We start from the raw sequence: 24661 nt of genomic DNA on the forward strand, positions 1-24661 counted from the left end.
AACTCTTTTATGTGAGTATCGCATTTGCAAAAATCTGAGGTTAAACGAATTTCAGTGTCAGTTCTGCAAAACTATGCAAATTGTAATTCTACTATTTCACTTATCACTACAAATAACACACTCACACACCCGGCAGCAATAATACCGCACCCTATCAATCATACAGAATTTCTTTGAACTGTAGGAGGAAACTGCTGAACTGAGAAAAACAACACATGAAAACATGAATAGAACACGCAGAACAGAAGGCTCATTGGAGACACACCCAAATTATTGTGAGGTGTCAACAGTAGCTGGTTCACCACTGTGCCATCTGAATGTTCTTCAAATAAGAAGGAATTAATTGCATTGCATGCAGAAGGAAACTTCCTATACCTGAGTGAGAACAGGAGAGCCAACTTTCAGGAGTAAGTGAACTACCACTTCCTTACTTGATACCAAAGGGGATTAAGGGAAAGTGCATTTAGGATTGAAGACAGCTAACACTCCTTTATGAAAAGATTTGAGGGAATCTGAAACAAACTACCAGGTCAGGTAGTTGAAGCTAAAACTTTGGCAACCTTTAAGAAGTGTCTGGAGTTAGAAAATGACTGACTGACATTGGGACAGCTTAGCTATAAGTTAAATATACAAGTCTGATGGACTGAATGGCATCCCCTCTGAGTGATATCCATCCATCCATCCATTTTCTAACCCGCTGAATCCGAATACAGGGTCACGGGGGTCTGCTGGAGCCAATCCCAGCCAACACAGGGCACAAGGCAGGAACCAATCCTGGGCAGGGTGCCAACCCACTGCAGGACACACACAAACACACCCACACACCAAGCACACACTAGGCCAATCCACCTAATCTGCATGCCTTTGGATTGTGGGAGGAAACCGGAGTGCCCGGAGGAAACCCACGCAGACACGGGGAGAACATGCAAACTCCACGCAGGGAGGACCCGGGAAGCGAACCCGGGTCTCCTAACTGCGAGGCAGCAGTGCTACCACTGCGCCACCGTGCCGCCCCGCTGAGTGATAATAATAATAATAATAATAATAATAATAATAATAATAATAATAATAATAATAATAATAATAATAATAATAATAATAATAATTTATTGATACTAACCTTGCCAACTATTACTGGGTTATGGAAAACAATAATGAAGAAGGAAAAAGGTTGAAATCTTTTCTTGTGTTTACAACTATTTGTTTTTCTACATTTAGAGGCTGTTAAATGTTAAAGTGCATTGTTTTTAAATTTGCATTTTTAGAATGTGTAAAATGCCAAATGTATCTTATTTTCATCTATCAAATCTAACTGAATATCCTTCATAACCACTTACACTGCTGACTGTACTGTATGTTAGCTATTTTAATTCTTTCAGCTAAAGTAAGATGCAGAGAAGACTGCCCATTGTCATCTTGTTTTATCCTTTCCAAAGTTTTGCAGGAATTACATTTGAATAAGGTTTTACACATTCTTGCTCCTGCAACACGTTATATCTGAAGCATTCTGTGGAAATTTAGTATTGTGATCTTGTTTATTCTGACACGCAGAACTATTTACTAGGAAAGAAAACCTTATTCAAGTTGATTTTTAACCCAGAGATCCTATGGAATTAATCAAAATACTTAAAAGGTTAACTTACTTTTTTTAAAATCAGGTACTCTTAACCTGTGCTGTTAGCATTAAACATATGGGGGGTGACCAATCCAGGGGGAGTCACCAATCCATTACATGGTAGACTAATTCACATTCTTACACCCATTCATGTAGTCTAATTTAGCATTACTAGACCTAACATGTCTTTGGAATGAACCAGTAAACTGAAAAAGTCCAGAGACACAGCAGAAAATTCACACAACACAACAATAGATAATCATGAGATTAACTCATGTCCTGGAGATGGCGAAGCAAGTAATTTATATATACACTGAGATAGATGCAGAATGCATCCCTCAAATTCTTACCTGACTTTGGCGATGCTCCGGATCCAATGGAAGGTTTAGGCTTTGTTGTCAATGTTACTGGTACATTTTGTGTTGTTTTCGGCCCTTCTGTGTGAGGTGTGGGTGCCTGCTTTATTGGCTCTTCTTTAGAATGATTCCGATCAGGGCTTTTTTCCCATTGGCTCGTCCGTCTGCTTATTGATCCAGACTTTATAATTGGAATAGTGTTGCTTTCTATGGAACTTGCTGTGCTTACTGATAAGCTGAGAATAGATAGATAGATAGATAGATAGATAGATAGATAGATAGATAGATAGATAGATAGATAGATAGATAGATAGATAGATAGATAGATAGATAGATAGATAGATAGATAGACAAATAAATCAATCATTATTTACAAGACATCAGTCTGCACAATGCATGGTACATTTACAACTTTCAGGCCTTTCTAATTACATTATACAGTACAACTAGAAATTCACTTTCTATAGAACATGAAGCATTACAATATTCAAAAATTCTAGATAGGCAGATAAATAGAAAGTGTGGAAGGAAAATGTAAAACTTTATTAAATCCAAGACAATTAGTCTTATTACAGTAAAGCAAGCTTGGTTGCATTCTGCAACTCTTTGATCTGCTTGCTTTGGAAAGCTTTGAAATTACCAGCTTTTATTGATCAAGTACTTGTTCTTCTCATAGGCACAATACATAAACCCACCTTTTACTGAAGCATGTTTTGTATTAAAGGGATCAAACTGTAACATTACTGTTTTCCCTGAGGGTTTTTGCTGTCCCCCAATCCTTTCAGGATATGAGATGATACCTTTAATCCAAATAAAATGCATATTGCAATACAAGCTTCACAATGCAGTACTCCTATGATACAGTGCATCCTCACCTCATAACACCAAACCAAAATAATAATATATTATATAATATAATAATTATATAATATAATATAATATACAGTATTTTGCGAAAAATAAAGTTCAGCTAAAAAACACTTTTACAACTGCAGAATAAAAGGCAAAACGAAACTCAGCTATTTCACTCATTGGCACTCTTTTCTAAATGCCTTGCCAATTTCAAAGTTTGTCTTTGCCTTTTAACTAAACACACATGGTGCAAACTTAGAGACATTTAACAGACAATGACCCTGTGACTGACACCTTAACAACATTGCAGAAATCAACATAATTTACAAAGTGAAAGTTTTTATATATACAGTATATATATATATATATATATACACAATCCACAACACACAATTTATTTTCTTCTCACAATGCACAGAATCACCAACAGTACTGTTCACAATCATTTCTTTCTCTTTCTTTTCTCTGAAACCTCCACTCCTCTCCCTCAAGCTCCGCCCTCCGCCTCCCAACTCTGGCTCCCTGAATGGAGTGTGGCAGCCCCTTTTATACTTCACTCGGATGTGCTCCAGGTGCTCCCTGATGACATTCCTGTAGCACTTTCTGGTGTGGCGGAAGTGCTGCAGTCCAGGGCTCATAGACATTGAATTACTAGATGCCGCATGACCAGCAACGTCGCCGCCATATTGCGAGTGGCACTGCTGTGGAGTGAAGTAATGAATAAAGATGCCTCATGCATGTACTGTTTGGGATTGGACAAACCGCTGTATGCTCCAAACCAGATCCCGGGGGATTACATTTCATAGGTAAGGCTGAGCAATTGTTTTGGTTATATTTGGCCATTAGAAAATCCCATTTTATGATCTTAACTTTAGCTATGCCAGGCTAAGATAGCAAAGCTATGCATTCATGTGCTGTGTTATCATGGCAATTGCATTGTCTTTATAATATGCTCAGACTGACAGCTTTGACTGATCGATTTTGTGGGGACAGACAGACAAGCATGTAATTCCATCACTTTGTGCAATTTATGAAGCCAAACTCTTACTAGCAGTGCAGATTTTTTTTTCATTCTCAAGAAATTCAACTGAAAAAGAGTAAAGATCTGTAAAAGTGGTGCATGTGTGTTTTAGGGAGCTGGAATAACAGCCCTTCAGCTGGTCAGTTCCAGACCATTTTCCGTCGTCTCATGGTTCAATGCGGTGCCTCTCCAAGCACATCTGGAAACGTGGCAGCACAGGATGAGACTGTCTCCCTGTCTTCTGTTGAGATGTCCTCTACACCAGCAGCAGCAGAAGAAGAGCTTCCATCCCCTTTTGCAAATATCCCTGCAATTGTGTGTGACCATAGCTACTTACCAACCTCCTTTGGTGGCCTTGTGTAAAATGCCCTTGTTTACATCTCAGGGTTTGTCATTCGACAGATTTTGAGAAAGCTGTCCTGTGATGTGTGCCATGCTAATTTGGTAACAGATGCTGTACCGGCATCATATGATCAAAGCTACCACTCATTCACATTAAAAAAAAACAAAGGAGGTTTGATGATTCCTTCTGAGGGTCCAGTCAAGGTGGTCAAAGTACCTGAGCGTGTTATCCAACAGTCGACATTAGGGCAAGCTGTCAGTGTATCTTTGATCAATCAGTTTGTTCCGGCTGAGATTGGTTTAGATGATGTGTTTTTTCTCAAGGAGCACATTGAGGAAACACAGTTTGAAATTGACAACTATCATTTTATGCTAATGTCTTTAGTTGTGTCTGTCTTCCACAAACTAAGGCTGCACCATATTGTCTGACCGAATACTCTCAAATTACAGTGTGGCAACACACGAAAACAGTTGTTTCAAGGATTTTAGATCTTATCCTGTATATATTTAAGTCACCACATTGTGTGTGTGTGCGCGTGTGTGTGTGTGAGAGAGAGAGATTGAGAGAGGAATGAGTGAAATGTTTTCAGAAATTATTAAGCCAACTTGTATACAATAAAATAGTTTATTTTTGTCATTGAGTGTATCATTTCACTGTTACAAGAAAGACCAGACTACCAGTTGCAGTCTTACTATTTTGACTTTCAGACATTGAGCAAGTTTTTGTCTCAATAATTGGCATTATTAGTGTATAAATGGATATAAATGATTGCATTTAAATGATTCGTCAAAATCTGTTGTATGTAATCGATACTGTTTTAAATGTTATTGTTTTGTCATCAGAAAACCCAGTTTCCACATCTACCAGTATTAGTTTAAATGGCACTTTTGCCACTCGCAATATGGTGGACGCGCTGACGTATCATGTCGACTGGGCAACACAGTGAATGCGGCGTCTACCTATATATGTCTATGCCATGGCTCCGTAATCATTACAGGCACCCACTGGCGGGGGCCACGAACCCCAACAGGGTTGAGCTTCTAAGTTACAATCTCACGGCCCTGATGGAAACCAGGGCAGCTGCACTCTTGTGTCCCAGGGGAGTTATTGTTCCTCTCACGGTCCTTCCATCCTGCAGGTGTCCCAGCTGAACAGGAGTCTCATACGTCCGCCAGAATATACATATATAGCTCAGTCCACTCCGCTCCCGACTCTTACACTGAATGAAGGGAGGCGGCGTCTTTTATCCACACCTGGATGAGCTCAAGGTGCTCCCCGGCAATCTCCCGATGACACGCCCCAGTATATATATTGTCACAGCTGGATGGAGGTGGTACCCAGCCGGGATGCCTGAGAAGACAGGAGGAGGGCTGGTACCTCCTCCAGACCTCGAGGGGGCGACCGCCCTGGAGGCCTCGGCAAAGAGCTGGGAAGCTCGACCCTGTAGGGACCCGGGGTTACCGCCAGGGGGACCCCAATACCTGGAAGACCCTAGACCTCAGCACTTCTGCCACACCAAGAAGTGCTGGGGGGAAGAGAAAATAGGGACACCCGGAGTGCTTCTGGAGAGACAGCCGGCACTTCCGCCACACTGGGGCGTATCGGTGGGAGATTGCCGGGAACACACCTGGAGCACATCCGGGTGCTTATTTAAACGATGACAAGAGTTGGGTGGAAGAGTGACAAGGTCTGTAGGAGGCGGTCCGAAGAAAAAAAGAGAAGAAAAGAGTGAAGAAAAGAGAGAAGAGAAGAAGAAAGAGAAGGCATTGAATTGGCCTGGACTGAGGGGTATTGGGGGTGGGTGAGCAGAACTGTGAAAAGAAATGGAAAATAAACGTGTGTTTGTGGGTGACATTAACGTGTCTGCCTGTCTGTGTCCGGGGCAAGGTTCACAATGGCGCCCAACGTGGGGCCCTCTGTCTGTGCCAAGACGGGGACCTCAAAATAAAACTTTTGTGAACGGCCCGGAGCAGCAGGCAACCCCGCACAGGTTTCGAGGGTGCGAAGTGCTCGCGGCCCCAGGAAGACAAGAAATTCCCCAGATCGCCACCGGAATGCGGTCGGATTCCTACCTGTTGAGGCAATACATCAACGGGCGTTGCAAGGGTGCAGCGGTCTCCTGTGTGGGTGCTGCCCATGAAGACGACGGGGACGGCGTGGCGTATATGAAGTCCATGCCGGTGTGGGCGCCTCAGTCAGAAGGGATCCGGGATGTAAGGTCCCTGCTTGCCGACAGTCAGCCCGGGAGGGCAGATCGAGTTTGGTGTTTAGCAGGCAGGGGCTACCCAGGTCCATACGGATGGCAAATGCATGCCGATCCGCGGCGCTTTGTGGACGCGACAGCGGCGAAAGGAGCCGCCATGGATGAGATGCGGCAACACGAAGAGCCGGAATTGGGTCGCACCAGGAGGAGAGGAGCGAAGATGGTCGCGGACTGGAAGTTCCTCCCTGAGACAGGCACGGGATTGGACAGTGTGTCTTGTGTGCCCGCCAATGACTGTATAGAGGCGGGACCAAGGAATGTCCATCTCGTGCCAAGGAGAGACCCGATTGGGCTGGAGAAGTCTCACAGAAAGCAGATGGCGAAGACTGACAACCAGGTAGGTCAATCGTCGACGGACTTTCTGTGCTTATCAATGATGTAGGTGCTAGGTGCCATCCGTGCTGAACTGCAAAATCTGAAGGAGACGGCGGGCACGTCAGTGACGTCAGAATGGCGCGACGCTGGAATCTTTAGACGGACTGGTACCGCTGAGACGTTGAGTAGAATCGACTCCGTACAGCATAAAGGAGAACCCACCGAAATCGGCCGTGATCCGAATGAACGGTATCAAGTAGGGGGTTATCCTTCACTGCATGCGATGGTGAGTTCTGTGTGCAAGGGGAGGGGAGAGACAGCGAGAGGGATGGCAGGACGCGGGCTGATGAGTGCCCTGGGTCCTAGCGCCCTACGCCCCAAGCCTGCAACAGTCTCCTGTCGCTCAATAGGGACGCAAAACAGACAGGGTCTGTACCTTTCCCATAGGCAGACTCAAGCCGTTATAGCGTCTCAGAATAAAAGGAGGAATCGAGGGGAGAGTGCCGATTCCCCCGATAAGAAAGGTCATCCTCTGCGGTGGCAGGAAAAGGTCCCGGAGTCGGTGGGGGAGACGACAGTGAGAGCGAACCCGTCGGAGCCAATCAGATGGGCACGGAACCCACGGAGGGAGTGCCAAACAGGCAAGTGTCGGGGTGCAATTCGGAGGGGGGAGCGCTGCCAGTGCGTGGCACAGAAGGATGCCAGGGAATGGTGTTCAGGCAGCGGCTCTGCCCCCCTGTTTCTGTTTATTTCAGGACCGGACCCTGGACGAGCAGAAAGGCCCACTTCGTTGGGAACCTGCCCTCACAGGACAGGATGCTTCACTGAAGGATTCTTCGCTGGCGATGGGGTGGCCCCACTACTGGCGGGGGCTACGGAGGCATTAGCGGCTAGCTCCAAAAGGGCAAGAAAACCTCAGAGGGGGTGCCGAAGTGGTACGTTCCAGGGTGCCGGCTTGGACCCTGGATACGTAGTAGGACCCACTTCGGGGAAGAATTGCCCTCGTGGGACGTGGTGCTCCGACCGATGTGTTTTCGCTGGTGGTGGGGCAGTGTCACAGCTGGATGGAGGTGGTACACAGCTGGGACGCCTGAGAAGACAGGAGGAGGGCTGGTACCTCCTCCAGACCTCGAGGGGGCGACCGCCCTGGAGGCCTTGGGTAAAGAGCTGGGAAGCTCGACCCTGTAGGGACCCGGGGTTACCGCCAGGGGGACCCCAATACCTGGAAAACCCTAGACCTCAGCACTTCAACCACACCAGGAAGTGCTGGGGGGAAGAGAAAATAGGGACACCCGGAGTGCTTCTGGAGAGACAGCCGGCACTTCCGCCACACTGGGCGTATTGGTGGGAGATTGCCGGGAACACACCTGGAGCACATCCGGGTGATTATTTAAATGATGACAAGAGTCGGGTGGAAGAGTGACAAGGTCTGGAGGAGGCGGTCCGAAGAAAAAAAGAGAAGAAAAGAGTGAAGAAAAGAGTGAAGAAAAGAGAGAAGAGAAGAAGAAAGAGATGGCATTGGATTGGCCTGGACTGAGGGGTATTGGGGGTTGGTGAGCAGAACTGTAAAAAGAAATGGAAAATAAACATGTGTTTGTGGGTGACATTAACGTGTCTGCCTGTATGTGTCCAGGGCAATGTTCACAATATATATATACAGTGCATCCGGAAATTTTCACAGCGCATCACTTTTTCCACATTTTGTTATGTTACAGCCTTATTCTAAAATGGATTAAATTCATTTTTTTCCTCAGAATTCTATACACAACACCCCATAATGACAACATGAAAAAAGTTTACTTTAGGTTTTTGCAAATTTATTAAAAATATAAAAACTGAGAAATCACATGTACGTAAGTATTCACAGCCTTTGCTCAATACTTTGTCGATGCACCTATGGCAGCAATTACAGCCTCAAGTCTTTTTGAATATGATGCCACAAGCTTGGCACACCTATCCTTGGCCAGTTTCACCCATTCCTCTTTGCAGCACCTCTCAAGCTTCATCAGGTTGGATGGGAATCGTCGGTGCACAGCCATTTTAAAATCTCTCCAGAGATGTTCAATCGGATTCAAGTCTGGGCTCTGGCTGGGCCACTCAAGGACATTCACAGAGTTGACCTGAAGCCATTCCTTTGATATCTTGGCTGTGTGCTTAGGGTCGTTGTTCTGCTGAAGGGTGAGCCATCGCCTCAGTGTGAGGTCAAGAGCGCTCTGGAGCAGGTTTTCATCCAGGATGTCTCTGTACATTGCTGTAGTCATCTTTCCCTTTATCCTGACTAGTCTCCCAGTTCCTGCCGCTGAAAAGCATCCCCACAGCATGATGCTGCCACCACCATGCTTCACTGTAGGGATGGTATTGGCCTGGTGATGAGCGGTGCCTGGTTTCCTCCAAACGTAATGCCTGGCATTCACATCAAAGAGTTCAATCTTTGTCTCATCAGACCAGAGAATTTTGTTTCTCATGGTCTGAGAGTCCTTCAGGTGCCTTTTGGCAAACTCCAGGCGGGCTGCCATGTGCCTTTTACTAAGGAGTGGCTTCCATCTGGCCACTCTACCATACAGGCCTGATTGGTGGATTGCTGTAGTGATGGTTGTCCTTCTGGAAGGTTCTCCTCTCTCCACAGAGGACCTCTGGAGCTCTGACAGAGTGACCATCGGGTTCTTGGTCACCTCCCTGACTAAGGCCCTTCTCCCCCGATCGCTCAGTTTAGATGGCCGGCCAGCTCTAGGAAAAAGTCCTGGTGGTTTCGAACTTCTTCCATTTACGGATGATGGAGGCCACTGTGCTCATTGGGACCTTCAAAGCAGCAGAAATTTTTCTGTAATCTTCCCCAGATTTGTGCCTCGAGATAATCCTGCCACGGAGGTCTACATACAATTCCTGTGACTTCATGCTTGGTTTGTGCTCTGACATGAACTGTCAACTGTGGGACCTTCTATAGACAGGTGTGTGCCTTTCCAAATCACGTCCAATCAACTGAATTTACCACAGGTGGACTCCAATTAAGCTGCAGAAACATCTCAAGGATGATCAGGGAAACAGGATCCACCTGAGCTCAATTTTGAGCTTCATGGCAAAGGCTGTGAATACTTATGTACATGTGCTTTCTCGGTTTTTTTTATTTTTAATAAATTTGCAAAAATGTCAAGTAAACTTTTTTCACGTTGTCATTATGGGGTGTTGTGTGTAGAATTCTGAGGAAAAAAATGAATTTAATCAATTTTAGAATAAGGCTGTAACATAACAAAATGTGGAAAAAGCAATGCGCTGTGAATACTTTCCGGATGCACTATAAATATATATATATATTGTCACGCACGCGCGAGTAGGAGGCCGCGGATTGATTCGATAGCACCTGGGAAACCATTCGCCGCCAGGGAATGGCGGGTATTAACTTTCTCCCTCTGCTTCCTCATAGAAAGAAAGACCTTCCTGCACCATAGGCCTGGATTGACCGCAGTCCGCGTACTTCCGCCCTTCCCCCGCCATCTTGCCCTGACGTCATCCTTCCCATCCTCCCTTGCGGTCCTTCCCATTCCTCCACTTCGGCTCCTCCCCAATAAAATGGCGCGCACGCCAGGAGTCGGCGTCGCATTATGAACTGTTTGTTTATAATTTTGACCTGTTTTTTTTCTGTATACAATATACGGGGCCGGAAAAACCCCAACTCTTGCTACTGTCTCCTCGGTCCGTTACAATTGGCGTAGTCGGCAGGATAGAGATCCCGGAATGGCGGAGGGACAGGACCTCAACACGTGCTGCAGGTCCATGAGCGACCAGCTCCAGGGCTGCAGCAGCGCAAGCCACCACCACCCGGGAGCTGGAGGCCACGAGGCCAGGTTGGTGGAAGCCCAGCGGCGAGACCAGACCCGCCCAGGCAGGCGCCTCCTCCTTTCGTGCCGATGGGCCCGCCGGAGGACAACGAGGCTTACCTGGGCATATTTGAGAGGGCGGCCACCGGAGCAGTGGCAGCGGTCCAGTGGGCGTCCATCTGGCGCCATACCTGAAGGACCAGCGCGCGGCCTATTATGACCTCCCTGAGGAGGAGGCGCTAATTACGACCTCCTCAAGCCCGAAATACTGGCCCCTCACGGCATTAGCCGGGCCAGCAGGCGGCGAATGGCGGAACTGGGTCTTTGACCCGAAAACCTGCCAGCGCCCAGGCGTTCGAGTTCTGGGGCAAGATGGGCGCTGGCTACGGCCAGAGGGACCCAGGCGGAAAGTGGTGAGCGGGTGGCCTGTGAAGGCCTGGTCAATGCCATGCCCAGTTCCCTCGCCCAGCAGGTCGGGGACACGCCTACAGAACATGTCGGGCCTCCTCGGCGTCCTGGAGCGTCAGTTGGCGGTCCTCCGACTTGGGGGTCAGAAAAGCCTGCTCGGGGAACCGACAGGGACGGGCGGCCACCCGAGCCCCTCGACGCTGCAGAAGCGCCAGCCAGAGCCAGAGAGAGGCCGGGACCGCCGCGCTGTTTCAAGTGTGGCGAGACCGGTCACCTGCTACCAAACTGCCCCCATCACATCGCCCCGGAGCCTATGGACTGCAGCTGGACGTCGTCGGAGAGGTATTGTACCCCGCCGCATCCCTTGGCGAGTCCGAACACGGGAGTGGTGTTGCTAAATGGGCACGCCGTGGTGGCTTTGTTTGATTCCGGCAGCAACATTACCATTGTTGCTCGCCGCTTTGTCTTACCGCAACAGTGGTTAAAACAGCATTTGTTGGTCACCTGTGTGCATGGGGGACTAGGTCATATCGTTCCGCTCACTGCTAAAGGGGAACCCAAATGACGGTCGCTGTGTTACCTGACCCCCTTCCCAGTGATTTTGGGACAAGACTGGTCTAAAAGAATCAGCGGTAAGCCATTCGCCGCTCCCGGGGCCTCGTTGGATCTTGTTATGAGGGGAAAAGGCACCCCCGCGGCCTCCACGCGTGCACAAGGGCAGGCCCTATGGGGCTGGTGTCTCGGGGACCTTTCGTGGCTACGGACCTTGACCGGAAGATTCCGCCGAGAAGGGACTAGCCAGGAACTCTTCCGGGCCCAGGCCCCAAGACCCTCTCGGCGGCCTGGACCATCAATTTCGGTCCACGCGGCCTCCTTTAAGAGGGAGCAGTGGAATGACGACTCCCTGCGCTTTGCCCGGAATGCGGTCGTTCTGCCTAACAGCTCAACAGCGGACGGATCCACACGCGGGAACCCTTCTTTGTCCTTGAGAATGATCTGTTGTACCGAAAGTGGCTACCCATGAGGCGAGGTGCGGAAGTTGTTGCTAATTCAGCGTACCTTCCGGGCGGAGATATGCGAGTTGGCACATGCTCACCTCCTAGGCCCACCTGGGGCGAAAAACACTGGAGAGGATTAAGCCCGCTTTTACTGGCCTGGGATCAATGAGGAGGTCCGGCGGTTCTGTCAATCCTGTCGGAGTGCCAGACCCGCCAGATTCCTAGGAGGGACCGTGCTCCTCTAGTCCCTATTCCCTCGTGGACATCCCTTTGAAAGGATAGGGGTCGATTTGGTGGGACCCTGGAGCCCTCAACCCGTGGCCACAAGTATATCCTAGTCATGGTGGACTATGCCACCCGGTACCCAGAGGCGGATCCCCTGCGCTCGCTAATACTAAAAGCATCGCACGGGAACTGGTTAATTTGTTTTCACGCGTGGGCATACCCAAGGAGGTCCTCACGGACCAGGGTGCGCCCTTCACTTCGGATACGTTCAAGGAGGTAGCCAAATTACTGCAGATAAAGCACCTGAAAGCGTCAGTCTATCACCCGCAAACTGGCGGGTTGGTGAGCGTTTAATCAGGCGCTTAAGCAGATGCTCCGCAAGGTAGTCAGCGGACGGCAGGAACTGGGACCAGCTCCTCCCCTCGTGCTTTTGCCTACCGGGAGGTACCCCAGGCCTCTACAGGCTTCTCCCCATTTGAATTACTATACGGGCGACAACCCCGGGAATCCTCGACATCCTAAAAGAAGGCTGGGAGGCGAGGCTCTTCCCTCCTCTAACATTTTAGATGCGTACGCGCAACTGCGCGACCGACTCACAAAGATCAGGCCCCTCCTAAAAGAGCACGTGACTCGTGCGCAAGCAGCGCAGGCCGGTGTTACAACCGCAACTCCGTCCTCAGGGAGTTCCCCGGGGACGAGTTATGGTGCTCGTCCCGACCTCCCACTTTCGAAGCTGCTCGCTCACTGGCAAGGGCCTTACGAGGTTAAGGAGAGAAAAGGACTCGTCGACTATTTGGTGAAACAGCCCAATCGTCGACCGAGTGAGAGGATCTATCATGTCAACCTGTTAAAGCCCTGGAGATAGAGAGGAGCTCCCAGCTCCCATAGGTCACTCTCCCTTTTAGCAAGCACAACTGCCCTTAACCTCGGCGAAGAGCTGACCCCAAGCAGCGGCAGGAGTTAGCCCAAACACTCCGAGCCATCCCGAGGTAGTGGCGAGTCACCCGGCGGACGCGCTGATTGCCACGATATAGTCACGGGCCCGGTGTAATCGTCCGGGAGAGGCCCTACCGACTCCGGAGGCAAAGCAGCGCAGAGGTCGAACTGGAGGTGAAAGCGTATGTTGGACATGGACATAATTGAAGAGAGCCATAGTCCCTGGTCCAGCCCTATTGTCCTCGTCTCCAAGCCAGGCGGCTCCTGGAGGTTCTGTAATGACTTTAGGCGTCTGAATCAGATCTCCAAGTTCGATGCCTACCCCATGCCCCGCATTGGCGACCTCCTTGGCGGCTGGAGTGCGGCTCGATATCTGACTACCCTTGACATGACAAAGGGTATTGGCAAATTCCTTTAGCGGCATCCGCAAAGGAAAACGGCCTTTAGCACCCCTAGCGGGCACTGGCAGTACAAGGTCCTCCCATTTGGGCTGCACGGGCCCCGCGACCTTCCAGCGTCTGGTAGATAGAGTGCTGAAGCCCCACCAGTCCTATAGTGCCGCTTACCTGGATGGCGTTGTCATCTATTCCGGCACCTGGGAGGAGCATCTACTGCAGGTCGCAGCTGTCCTCCGAACACTGGCTAAAGCCGGCCTCCGCATAAACCCCGGAAGTGTTTTTGGATTAAAGGAGGCCAAATATTTAGGCTACCTCGTGGGACAAGGACAGGTGCGGCCACAGAGCTCCAAAGTTAAAGACATCTTAGAATGGCCCGTCCGAATACCAAGAAACAGGTGCAGGCTTTCTTGGGGCTTGCGAGTTACTACCGCCGGTTTGTTCCCGTTTCTCGAAGAGCAGCACCCTTGACTGACCTGACAAAAAGGGCTCCCTATACGTGGTGTGGACCGACAAAGCAGAACAGCGTTCAGTGACCTAAAGAAGGCCCTAACGTCGGCACCTGTGTTACGGACGCCCGATTTTGGGCTCCCGTTTATTCTCCAGACCGACGCCGGACACAGGCCTGGGTGCGTGCTGAGCCAAAGCGTCGATGGTGTCGAGCACCCTGTGATGTACCTTAGCGGAAACTGATGGACGGGAGACGGTGCACGCGGCAGTGGAGAGGGAGGCCTTGGCCATTAAGTGGGCAGTGACCCACCTCCGTTACTACCTGCTGGGTGCGAATTCGCTCTGGTGACTGATCACGCTGCACTTCAGTGGATGTCCCTACACAAAGAGTGAATCCGCGGGTCACCAGGTGGTTCCTGGACTTACAGCCGTATAAGTTCACTGTCACTTATCGGCGGGGGACCCTTCAGGCCAATGCCGATGCCCCTCTCGTATTCACGACCTCTCGGTTAGGTCCGCCCGACCTGGCGGTCCTGGGCTAAGGGGGATCGTGTCACGCACGCCGCAGTAGGAGGCAGCGGATTGATTCGATAGCACCTGGGAAACCATTGCCGCCAGGGAATGGTGGGGTATTAACTTTCTCCCTCTGCTTCCTCATAGAAAGAAAGACCTTCCTGCACCATAGGCCTGGATTGACCGCAGTGCGTACTTCCGCCCTTCCTCCGCCATCTTGCCCTGGCGTCATCCTTCCCATCCTCCCTTGCGGTCCTTCCCATTCCTCCACTTCCGGCTCCACCCCAATAAAATGGCCGCGACGCCAGGAGACGGCGTCGCGCATTATGAACTGTTTGTTTATAATTTTGACCGGTTTTGTTTTCTGTATACAATATACGGGGCGGAAAACCCCAACCTTGTTACTGTCTCCTCGGTCCTTTACAATATATATATATATATATATATATATATATATATATATATATATATATATATATATATATATATACACACACACACACAATATTAAAGTACAGAAAATAAATGACAGTATCAGGCAATAACAAGTAGCTTTGAAATGTACCTGATTCTCAGAAGTTAGTGGTGTGACAAAGCTGTGTGGATTTGCATTATGTGCAGTTTGAAACTTAAAATGAAAATGTTTCTCAGTTTTTACAGTTAGTGTATATATAAGGAACATTTTGTTCATGTATTTCTTAAGGTTTACAATGAACTTTCATTTTTTGGTATTATTTTGTATTGTCAAAAAATATTATTGCATGAAAATATCGGACTTTTCAAAGTGCTGCCTCGGATGATTGTCTTGTCGCATCACTCCACATGCCTGCTCTATTGTAGGCCTTGACACTTCAAGATGCTGCTGCTTATGAACTAGGAAATAAAACCAAGTGCCCAACTAATCTTTTAAATGATGATTTGATTTTGATCAAAACAATTTCTCAGTACAAAATGTTTAGATTGAAGCACCTTGGACTTAAGCTGGGCAGAGTAAACGCTGCCTGTATGGTTGACTAGACAGAGATGGCACCAAGACAAGTGTAGCCATTAATTCAAGATGTAGCTAATGCCTGCTCTCTAAGTACCCAAGTGTGCACCCTACAGTACTGTGTGACTTTTATTTACATTGGATAGTGCTCTTCGGTCATTTAAATAAATTAATGCATGGTTTAACATGAGGAGAAGACCACCAATGCTCTCAGCGTGACTTGTTCTAGTCTTTAAGCCAAGTAAATATGACAGTTACTCAAATATAGGGAACCAATATAACACGTAAATAAGGTCACAGATTAAAATAAAATAAAAAATCACTATGCCCATTTCATTTAGTTTTACATCTTAAAAATGTGGCTACTAATGCCATGTCACTCATGCATGTCAGAGGGTCACATTTTAAGCTCCTCCAAGGTAAGTGCTACCAACCAGGGACATTAGGGGGTCACGATCACTGATCACTTTATCTCCTTTTCCACCTACAGTCCAATGAACCCACCCAGTGATAGCAACTAACCCCACCCTTCCAGTCCAGGAGCTATAAAAAGGGGGTGCCCTTAGAAGGTGGCAGTTCACAGACAGGATAAGCCTGGCAAACATATTTAAACACTACAATATCCCATGACTTTTTTGATTTTGCGCCATTGCATGCTTACGCTTTTAATTCTTTTATCAAAGAAGCAAACTGAGTGGCCTCACCATTTTACCTGAGGTTCTGTGGTTACTTGTGGTTGATGAGGGCCAATATATTGTCACGTTCCCTGTGTCTTAAAAACTCTTTTACAGACCACGTGAAATATAAGTGTAAATGTACCTGTCTGAAATTGTTTCCTTCTGTGGCATTGGTGGGGCTTCTGCTACAGGAACCTCCTCCTTGATGTTTAGTGCAGACAGACTCATCTCATCCGAAACTTTGGTATTCATGGCTTCTGGCATTTGTGTTTCTTCAAAGTCGTTCTCTGTAATGAGAAATAGGCAGTGATGTTTCAGTATTTTATTTTAATTCATTCTCATTTGCTAACATTTTCATCACAAATGCTACTGCTTTTTTTTGCCGGTTCAGAAAACATATACACAAAATAAAACATTCAGCCACTGGAGTGCCATGCCCTATAAACAGGCAAAATAAATGGATTTGAGAACATACAGGCTTAAAAACCTGAACTTCAGATTAAAGAACTCAAGATGGTGTGTAAAGTCTGGCCACATGGAATTACATGTTTACGCTCCTGTTGTCAGAAACCTTGGTGCTTTGTTTGATTCATCACCTAAATTTGAGCTACACATTAGGGTTCTGTCCAAATTTTCATTCCATCATCTCCATCACATTGCTAGACTCTGTCCATTTCTGTCCTTTAATGATGTTTGAACTATGGTTCATTGTTTCATATTGTCTCGTATTGATTACTGTAATTCCCTCTTCATTGGCCTCCCTGCAAAATCTATACAGAGGCTACAGTATATTCAGAACTCCACAGCCAGAAAGAAAGAAAGAAAGAAAGAATGCTTAATGACAAATCCAACATGCAAAGCAAATATAAAGGTCAAAAAAATGAAAGCAAAGGTTTAAACACTAAATGTTCTTTGGAATGCCTTTTTGCTTCTCCTGACACTGGAGAGAAAGAAAAATGTCTGGTGAATTCATTCCAATACACGGATATCATAAGCTCTGTGCCACCATTTTATATTGGTGGATGAAGATGATGCAGTATGAATTGTGACTGAATTTAAACACCATGACTGCCACCATAAAGACTGGTGGCGATTATTCAAAGAGTAGAACCCAAAATGATGTCAAAATGAAGATACAATAATAAAAAAACAAATTACATATACTGTTATACAGAAGGTGCAAAGATGAGCATTCAGAGTACAACAGTGTGTTTCTTGTCAGTCAGCGCTGCCCACGTTGCATGTTTCTTCTTGATCACTCAAGCGGTGATTTTTGTCAAACCCAGTCCAATTCAATAATACATCACTAGTGCATCATTTATACAAAATGATCTTTGTTTATTTAAAGTCATCATTAGGTTTAATCAGATTAGGTTAAAATAATTGGATCATTCAGATGAAACGGTTCCAAAAGCTAAAATTACACACTTGCAAATTCTGAATTTTTCGTCCAGTTTCAAATTGTATAGCACATCTCTAAGACATGAAGAAGCAAAACGGGGTAGGGGGATCCTAAAGGCAACTATATCTTGTTTGCTGGTGGGGGGACGCTCCATCTGGGCTATCTTATTGGATGAAGGTCAAGTGAGACACAAAGGACAAAATAAAACAAGATGTTCAGTGAAGTCTTAGTAGCTGAAGTATTTCTACTTCTTTACGATACAACACTCATATATATATAAAAGATTAGCTGTCCCCCATGGCTCTGCCCACGTAGTAGTGAAACAGGACAAAATTTAAAAACCAATAAAAAAAATGTAATTCTGGTCAAGTGGAAGGTAGGTAGATCGTGTTCAGCCCTGACAGGAGAGCGTCCCCTGCATGGGGAGAAGAGCACGTGGCCGTAATATCTCTGCCAGTCCCCAGGGCCCCGTCCGCTTCCCCCTCTCCTCGGCCTGCAGCCTCTCTGTCGGATTTGCATGAATAAATTGCTACCACAAGCGAACTATGACAGAAGTTTCAAAATCAACCGGGATATTCATGTAAAACTTAGAAACAGAGCAGATCTAAATCCGTTATGTAGTTCTCTCGTGAAAAGCGGACAGACATACAGACAGACAGATGTTGGATTTTAGACATATAGTGACTAGGCATCCCAGGCCACTCCGCCCGCGTAGTAGTGAAACAGGACAGTGAGGAGGGCCCTGCCTGGCTCCCCACTCCAGACGTCACGCTTCCCCTCAGCCCGCAGCCTCTCTCTCGGATTAGCATGGATATATCACTCCTGCCAGTGAAATATGATTCTAAGCACAATGAGAGGAGTCACAAAATCAACAGGAATGTTATAGAATTGTATAAAAAAAAAAGCAGTCTAAATCTGTTAAGTAGTTCTTTTGGTCGCTAGCTAAGCGGAGGTAAGATCCACCCCAAGGCTGGAGCATGAGTGAAGAGGGCACTGCCCCCCTCCCTTCATCCTGCTGCCTGTCTCTCGGATTCATGCAAATAAATTGGTACCGCAAGTGAACTATGGTGCATAGAATGATGAGAGAAGTCACAAAATCAACCGGAATGTTTAAGCAAATTATGGAAAAAAAAGTGATCTAAATCTGTGAAGTAGTTCTCTTGTGAAAAGCGGACAGACATAGACAGTCAGACAGACGTTGGAGTTTATATACTGTATATATATATATATATATATATATATATATATATATATATATATATATGTGATGGTTGAAGCCTATCCCAGAAGTATCATCCACAGTGCTGAGGTCTCTTCTCACAGGACTTTTAACTTTTTGATCCCCTAAGCATTATTACAAGTGTGGAACTCAACTAGGAACTTACCTCCAGGAAAGAGTTGGTCAGCTAGCTGGATAAGAGGCTCAATCACTGTGACCACCTGCACAGAGGATGCTGAAGCCATGTCCAAGGTGGCTGTGTCCCTTTGTCACATGAATAAAGGGAGAGGATTACATTTGGACTGTTAAAATTGTATTTTATGTTTCAGAATAAAAGCAAATAGATTTTCCTTACAGAGCAAGGATTTTGTTACTTTGAACATTTTTCTGACAATCAAAAACATACTTTTAAAGTTACAGTGCTTTAAGGCTTTTGACATGAAGTGCCATTTATCAAAGGATCGGTCTTTTTTTAAATATTGAACTTATTTCATTTGCTGTATGTAAATAAAATGTTAACATAACAAAACCCATTGTTCAAAAGCTGAAATGCTGCATTTGCAGCTGTCATTTTCTGTTGTCCATATAGGATTAATTTCCCACTGGCACAGTCATCCGCTGGCTCTGTTTGTACATTGCAAATCAAAAGGAATCACACAAAGCTATGTATTCATAAAACGGTGCTTTAAGCAGTAACAAACAACAAACAGCTGATGAAATTGTAATTGTTTAGATTTTTTGTGTTGTGGTAGAAGAATTAAGGTTCAGTAGAGAGCCAAGCCTTAAATATAGTTTGGCATTAGTTAAAGAGCAAGAATTTAGAAAGCAGAATTCAGAAGTTCATTAAAAATGGTTATATTAACAAAAATATACTTACCCTTCATTTTGTGGCCACAGTAAATTGGGACCAAGGACAATAGCAATATTGCTTGGAGACATTTTATTGATTTCTTGCAGCTCGGCTAATTTAGCAAGAAACTTGACCAAATACCTAAATAGCAGCACAGAAATCAAAAGAAAAAAACTTAGGCATTAATATTTAGAAAAGTGGGCAGCACAGTGGCTCAGGGGTTAGGGCTTGTGCCTTACACATCTAGTGCTAAAAGTTTAAATCCTGTGACTGGTACGTTTTTTGTGTGGAGTTCACACACTCTTTACACGTCTATGATGGTTTTCCTCTAGGCACTCCAGTTTTCCTCCAAAGACATGCATGTTAAATTAATTTCAGTCCTGAAATGGACTGGTGCCTCATCTAGGCTTGTTTCATGTCTTGTATTCAGTGCACCAAGAGAGTCACTCATCTTGAATTGACAGACGTGTTAGCACTTCTGCATCAAATCTACATTTCTTTTTCTTTCAGCTGCTCCCATCTGGGGTTGCCACAGTGGATCATCTTTTTCCACATCTTTCTGTCCTCTACATCTTGTTCTGCTACACCCATCACCATCATGTCCTCTCTCATCACATCCATAAACCTTCTCTTAGGCCTTCCCCTTTTCCTCTTACCTGGAAGCTCCATCTTTAACATTCTTCTCCCAGTATACCCAGCATCTCTCCTCTGCACATGTCCAAACCAATGCAATCTCGCCTCTCTGACTTTGTCTCCCAACCGTCCAACTTGAGCTGACCCTCTAACATCCTCATTTCTAATCCTGTCCATCCTCGTCACATCCAATGCAAATCTTAACATCTTTAACTCTGCCACCTCCAGCTCTGTCTCCTGCTTTCTGGTCAGTGCCACTGTCTCCAGTTCATATAACATAGCTGGTCTCACTACCATCCTGTAGACCTTCCCTTTCACTCTTCCTGATACCCGTCTGTCACAAATCACTCCCATGCCTGCACTCTCTTTTTCGCCGCTCTTCCACAATCCCCGTTACTTTGCACTGTTGATCCCAAGTATTTAAACTCATCCACCTTTGCCAGCTTTAGCACTGTCTAAATTTTTCTTGCACATTTCTTAAATGTCCATATTTGTTTTACTCAGGTTTGACTTTCCTCCCATATCCCAAAATCGTACAGATTAGGTTAAATGGTTAACTGACAACAGTGGATTGTTCTTATGTGGGCAAATGAGTGCGCCATGTGGCAGACTGACGTTTGGTCTGCTCTGCTCCCACCTTGTGCTCGGTGTGGTACGCACAGGCTTCACTCCATGACTAAACTAATCAAATATATAATTATATAAGATTTTTTGTTAGATTTTCTCATTGTTCTAAAATGTATCAATATTTCTGAAAGAATTCAAAATAAAATAATCCAAAATAAAAACTGATACAATAAAAATTATGCAGAAAGTAATTCACAGGACACAGAAAATGAGAAGGGCTAGAGCTGCAGTGAACAGAACTTGAATGAATATTTTATATAATGCCACTGAGATACAGTACCTAGAAAATGTATTTACCCTCTTGGAAGTTTTCACATTTTATTCTTTTTAAAACATTGAACCACAGTGGATTTAACTTTTGTGACAGCGAGTAACATAAAAAAATAATGTAAAAGTGAAAACAAATCTCTGCAAAGTGTTAAAATGAATTATAAATATAAAATGCAAACTAATCGATGGCATAAGTATTCACCCCCGTCAAGACAGTATTTAATAGATGCACCAGTCTCTGTACACAGGGGTCTCTCTCTCACTCTCAGCTTTGCACATCTGGACATGGACATTTTTTTCTTAAGTTGAGTGAACAGGTATTTTCAAGTGTCATCACAAATTCTCTGTAGGACTGAGATCTGGACTCTGGCTGAGTCTCTCCAGTACATCAACATTGTTGTTTTGAAGCCATTCCTCTGTAGCTTTGGCTTTAAGCTTGAAGTTGTTGTCTAGCTGGAAAAGAAATCCTCGAAACCACAGATGTCTTGCAGACTGCATCAGGTTTTCGATGGATTTTGCTGCTTTCTATTTGCTCACTTTCCTCATAAACCTACTAGGATCTACTTGAGAGGAGCATCCCCACAGAAGGAAGATAGATAGATAGATAGATAGATAGATAGATAGATAGATAGATAGATAGATAGATAGATAGATAGATAGATAGATAGATAGATAGATACTTTATTATTCCCAAGGGGAAATTCACATAATCCAGCAGCAGTATACTGATACAAAGAAACAATATTACATTAAATAGTAATTAAAAATGAAAAATGCTGCTACAACCACAATGCTTCACGGTGGACGTGGATGGTGTGCTTTTTGATAATGTGTAATATCTGGTTTACACCAGACATTGTGTTTAGCATAATGGCCAAGCCGTTGGTGTCATCAGATCATAGAAATTCTTCCAGATGACTTCAAAATTCCACATGTGCCTTCTAACAAACTCCATCTGAGATGTCATGTGTGTGTTTAAAAAAAGAAAAAGTGTCTTTCTCTTTACCTCTTCACATAAAGCTGTGACTGGTGAAGTACCTGTTCAATGTTCTTGTCTTCACAGCCTCTTCAATCTCAAATACAGAAGCATGTAACTCATTCAGAGTTCTCATAAGTCTCTTGGTGGCCTCCCTCACTTATCTAGTTGCACGATCATTCACTTCTTGTGGACGTCCTGCTCTAGGCAGATTATATCTTTGCCATACTCTTTTAATTTCTTAATGACTGATTCAACTGATTCAGTAACTTGGATATTGTCTTGTCTCCATTCCCTGATTCGTGCATTTCAGTCACTTTTTCATAGAGTTGCTTGAAGTGTTCATTTGTTTTCATGGTGTAGGTTAGGCCACCATACTGAGTCACCACAAGAGGGCCCTTCCAGATAAGGTGAGTTTATACTTTAATCAAATGCAACCCCAGACAGGTAATCTCCACTGAAGTAATTCTGGGACTTCCAAAACCAGTGGGCTGCACCAGTGATGATTTTGGGATGTCATATTTCCAACCATCCATTATCAAACCGTCTATATTTTAGTTATTATTAGGAAAGTGCACAATGGAAACATTTTTGAGACGTGTGAAAGGTGTGCAAAGTTGCTCCCTACAGTAGGTTTAGTCAGTGCAATTCTGGTTTGTGGCCAAAATATTTCCACCTGGGAATTCATTTAGTTAACGCAACTACAATTTATTCTATCTCAGGCAATGCCAGGTACCCCTTGGAGTTTATGATACAAGTGCACAGAGGTTGAAATGAGAATCTCTTTTCAGACTGACATATCTATTGAATAGTTTGACTGTGGCCTCTCAACTATCCATCCATCCATTGTCTAACCCGCTGAATCCGAATACAGGGTCACGGGGGTCTGCTGGAGCCAATCCCAGCCAACACAGGGCACAAGGCAGGAACCAATCCTGGGCAGGGTGCCAACCCACTGCAGGACACACACAAACACACCCACACACCAAGCACACACTAGGGCCAATTTAGAATCGCCAATCCACCTAACCTGCATGTCTTTGGAATTCGGGAGGAAACCGGAGCGCCCGGAGGAAACCGCGACAGGGAGAACATGCAAACTCCGCAGGGAGGACTGGAGCGAACCCGGTCTCCTAGCTGCCTCGCAGTTAGAGACCCGGTTCGCCTCGGTCCTCCCTGCGTGGAGTTTGCATGTTCTCCCCGTGTCTGCGTGGGTACTAACTTAACATAATTAAATTCACATTCACATTCTGACTTGTATGCATGATAACGAAACTGGACAGATATTTTAGTGATAAATATCGTAAACTAAATTTTGGCAAAAAGAATAAAAAGAAATCTTAAACTGAATAACTCAAATTTAACTGAAATCTTAAACCGAAGAAACATTCAGAAAGTAACATTTTAAGGAATTAAAAACTTACTATGGAGACATAAGTTACTATTATCTGTGCGTAAAGATCAGTTAGGCCCGGGCCTGCGTGGGATTGCAGCTAATACAGGAGCTGTTGGGCTGTAAGTTGTTCTGCTAAAAGTTGTATTGGTATAATTTGTGCAATCACACTTGAGTAACTAAACCATTATCGGGTGGAGGTGCTATGTCTTTTATGATATGATTTCATGGAGATCGAAGGCAGTGTGATCAGGATAAGGCACCAAACAAACAGGCCGTACTTAAGAGTCACCAGGCAGATAGGATTCGAATATCGGTAAACAGAGAACACAGGCTGACAAACAAGAAACTCAAATGAAAATACTAGAGAAAGAAACAGGTAACACAACATGGCTTCTTTTTGGAAGCAACATTTAACTTTGCCTTGTATCAAGAAAGCTGTCTAAAGGTAGGAGTGATAAAAGCAGAGGTCAGAAACAAGGAAAATGACCAGAATACCAAACAAAGCATCAATGCCAAAACACAGAAATTAAATTCAAAGCCAAATGAGACCAAGCAAAACGATCTCGACTTGTTTTCCTCAAACTAAACAACAAAGACATTTGAATTGTTTTCTAACATAATACAATACGAAGATAAATGTATTACTGCACCGCCATCTTATGTAAGGAATGTGAAATGATATCTGATGTACAACTCTAATTTAAAAAAAAAAGTTGGGACAGTATGGAGTGAGTGAGAGAGAGGTTAGGAGCACATGCTGATACAGCATCGCAGATTAAGACCCGAGTGCAGCCGTGTGACGGGTGACACCTCAGTTACCACACTAGTTCAGATGGAATGGAACAGCGGGAGGTTTTTTTTATGGTGGCTGGAGTTTCAGTTCTGCCACCAACCCATAAGTTTTTCCCTGGAGGTTGGAGGGCCTACATGCAGGGCTGGCTTCAGATTAACATCATGTCCAGGACGGAGCAATTCCAGGTTAAGGGCCTTGCTCAAGGGCCCAACAGAGTAGAGTCACTTCTGACGTTTACAGGATTTGAACTGGCGACCTTCCCATTACCCGTGCAGATCCCTAGCCTCAGAGCCAACACTCTGACAGTATGTAAATATTAATAAAA

At 45.4% G+C, this 24661-nt stretch overlaps 1 protein-coding gene across 1 annotated transcript in view; it reads right to left on the minus strand.

The window, feature by feature from the left end:
* Positions 1–24661, minus strand: part of sh3bp1 (SH3-domain binding protein 1) — a 124472-nt gene that overhangs the window by 3310 nt on the left and 96501 nt on the right. Inside the window, exons 14-17 of the mRNA XM_039765576.1 lie at positions 19669–19782; positions 18958–19055; positions 16313–16457; positions 1966–2207 (exon numbers count right to left, since the gene is read on the minus strand). Of these exons, the coding sequence (XP_039621510.1) occupies positions 1966–2207; positions 16313–16457; positions 18958–19055; positions 19669–19782 (599 nt within the window). The remainder of the gene's footprint in view (positions 1–1965; positions 2208–16312; positions 16458–18957; positions 19056–19668; positions 19783–24661) is intronic.

The sequence above is a fragment of the Polypterus senegalus genome, chromosome 10, assembly GCF_016835505.1.
Source record: "Polypterus senegalus isolate Bchr_013 chromosome 10, ASM1683550v1, whole genome shotgun sequence".
Lineage (NCBI taxonomy): Eukaryota > Metazoa > Chordata > Cladistia > Polypteriformes > Polypteridae > Polypterus > Polypterus senegalus.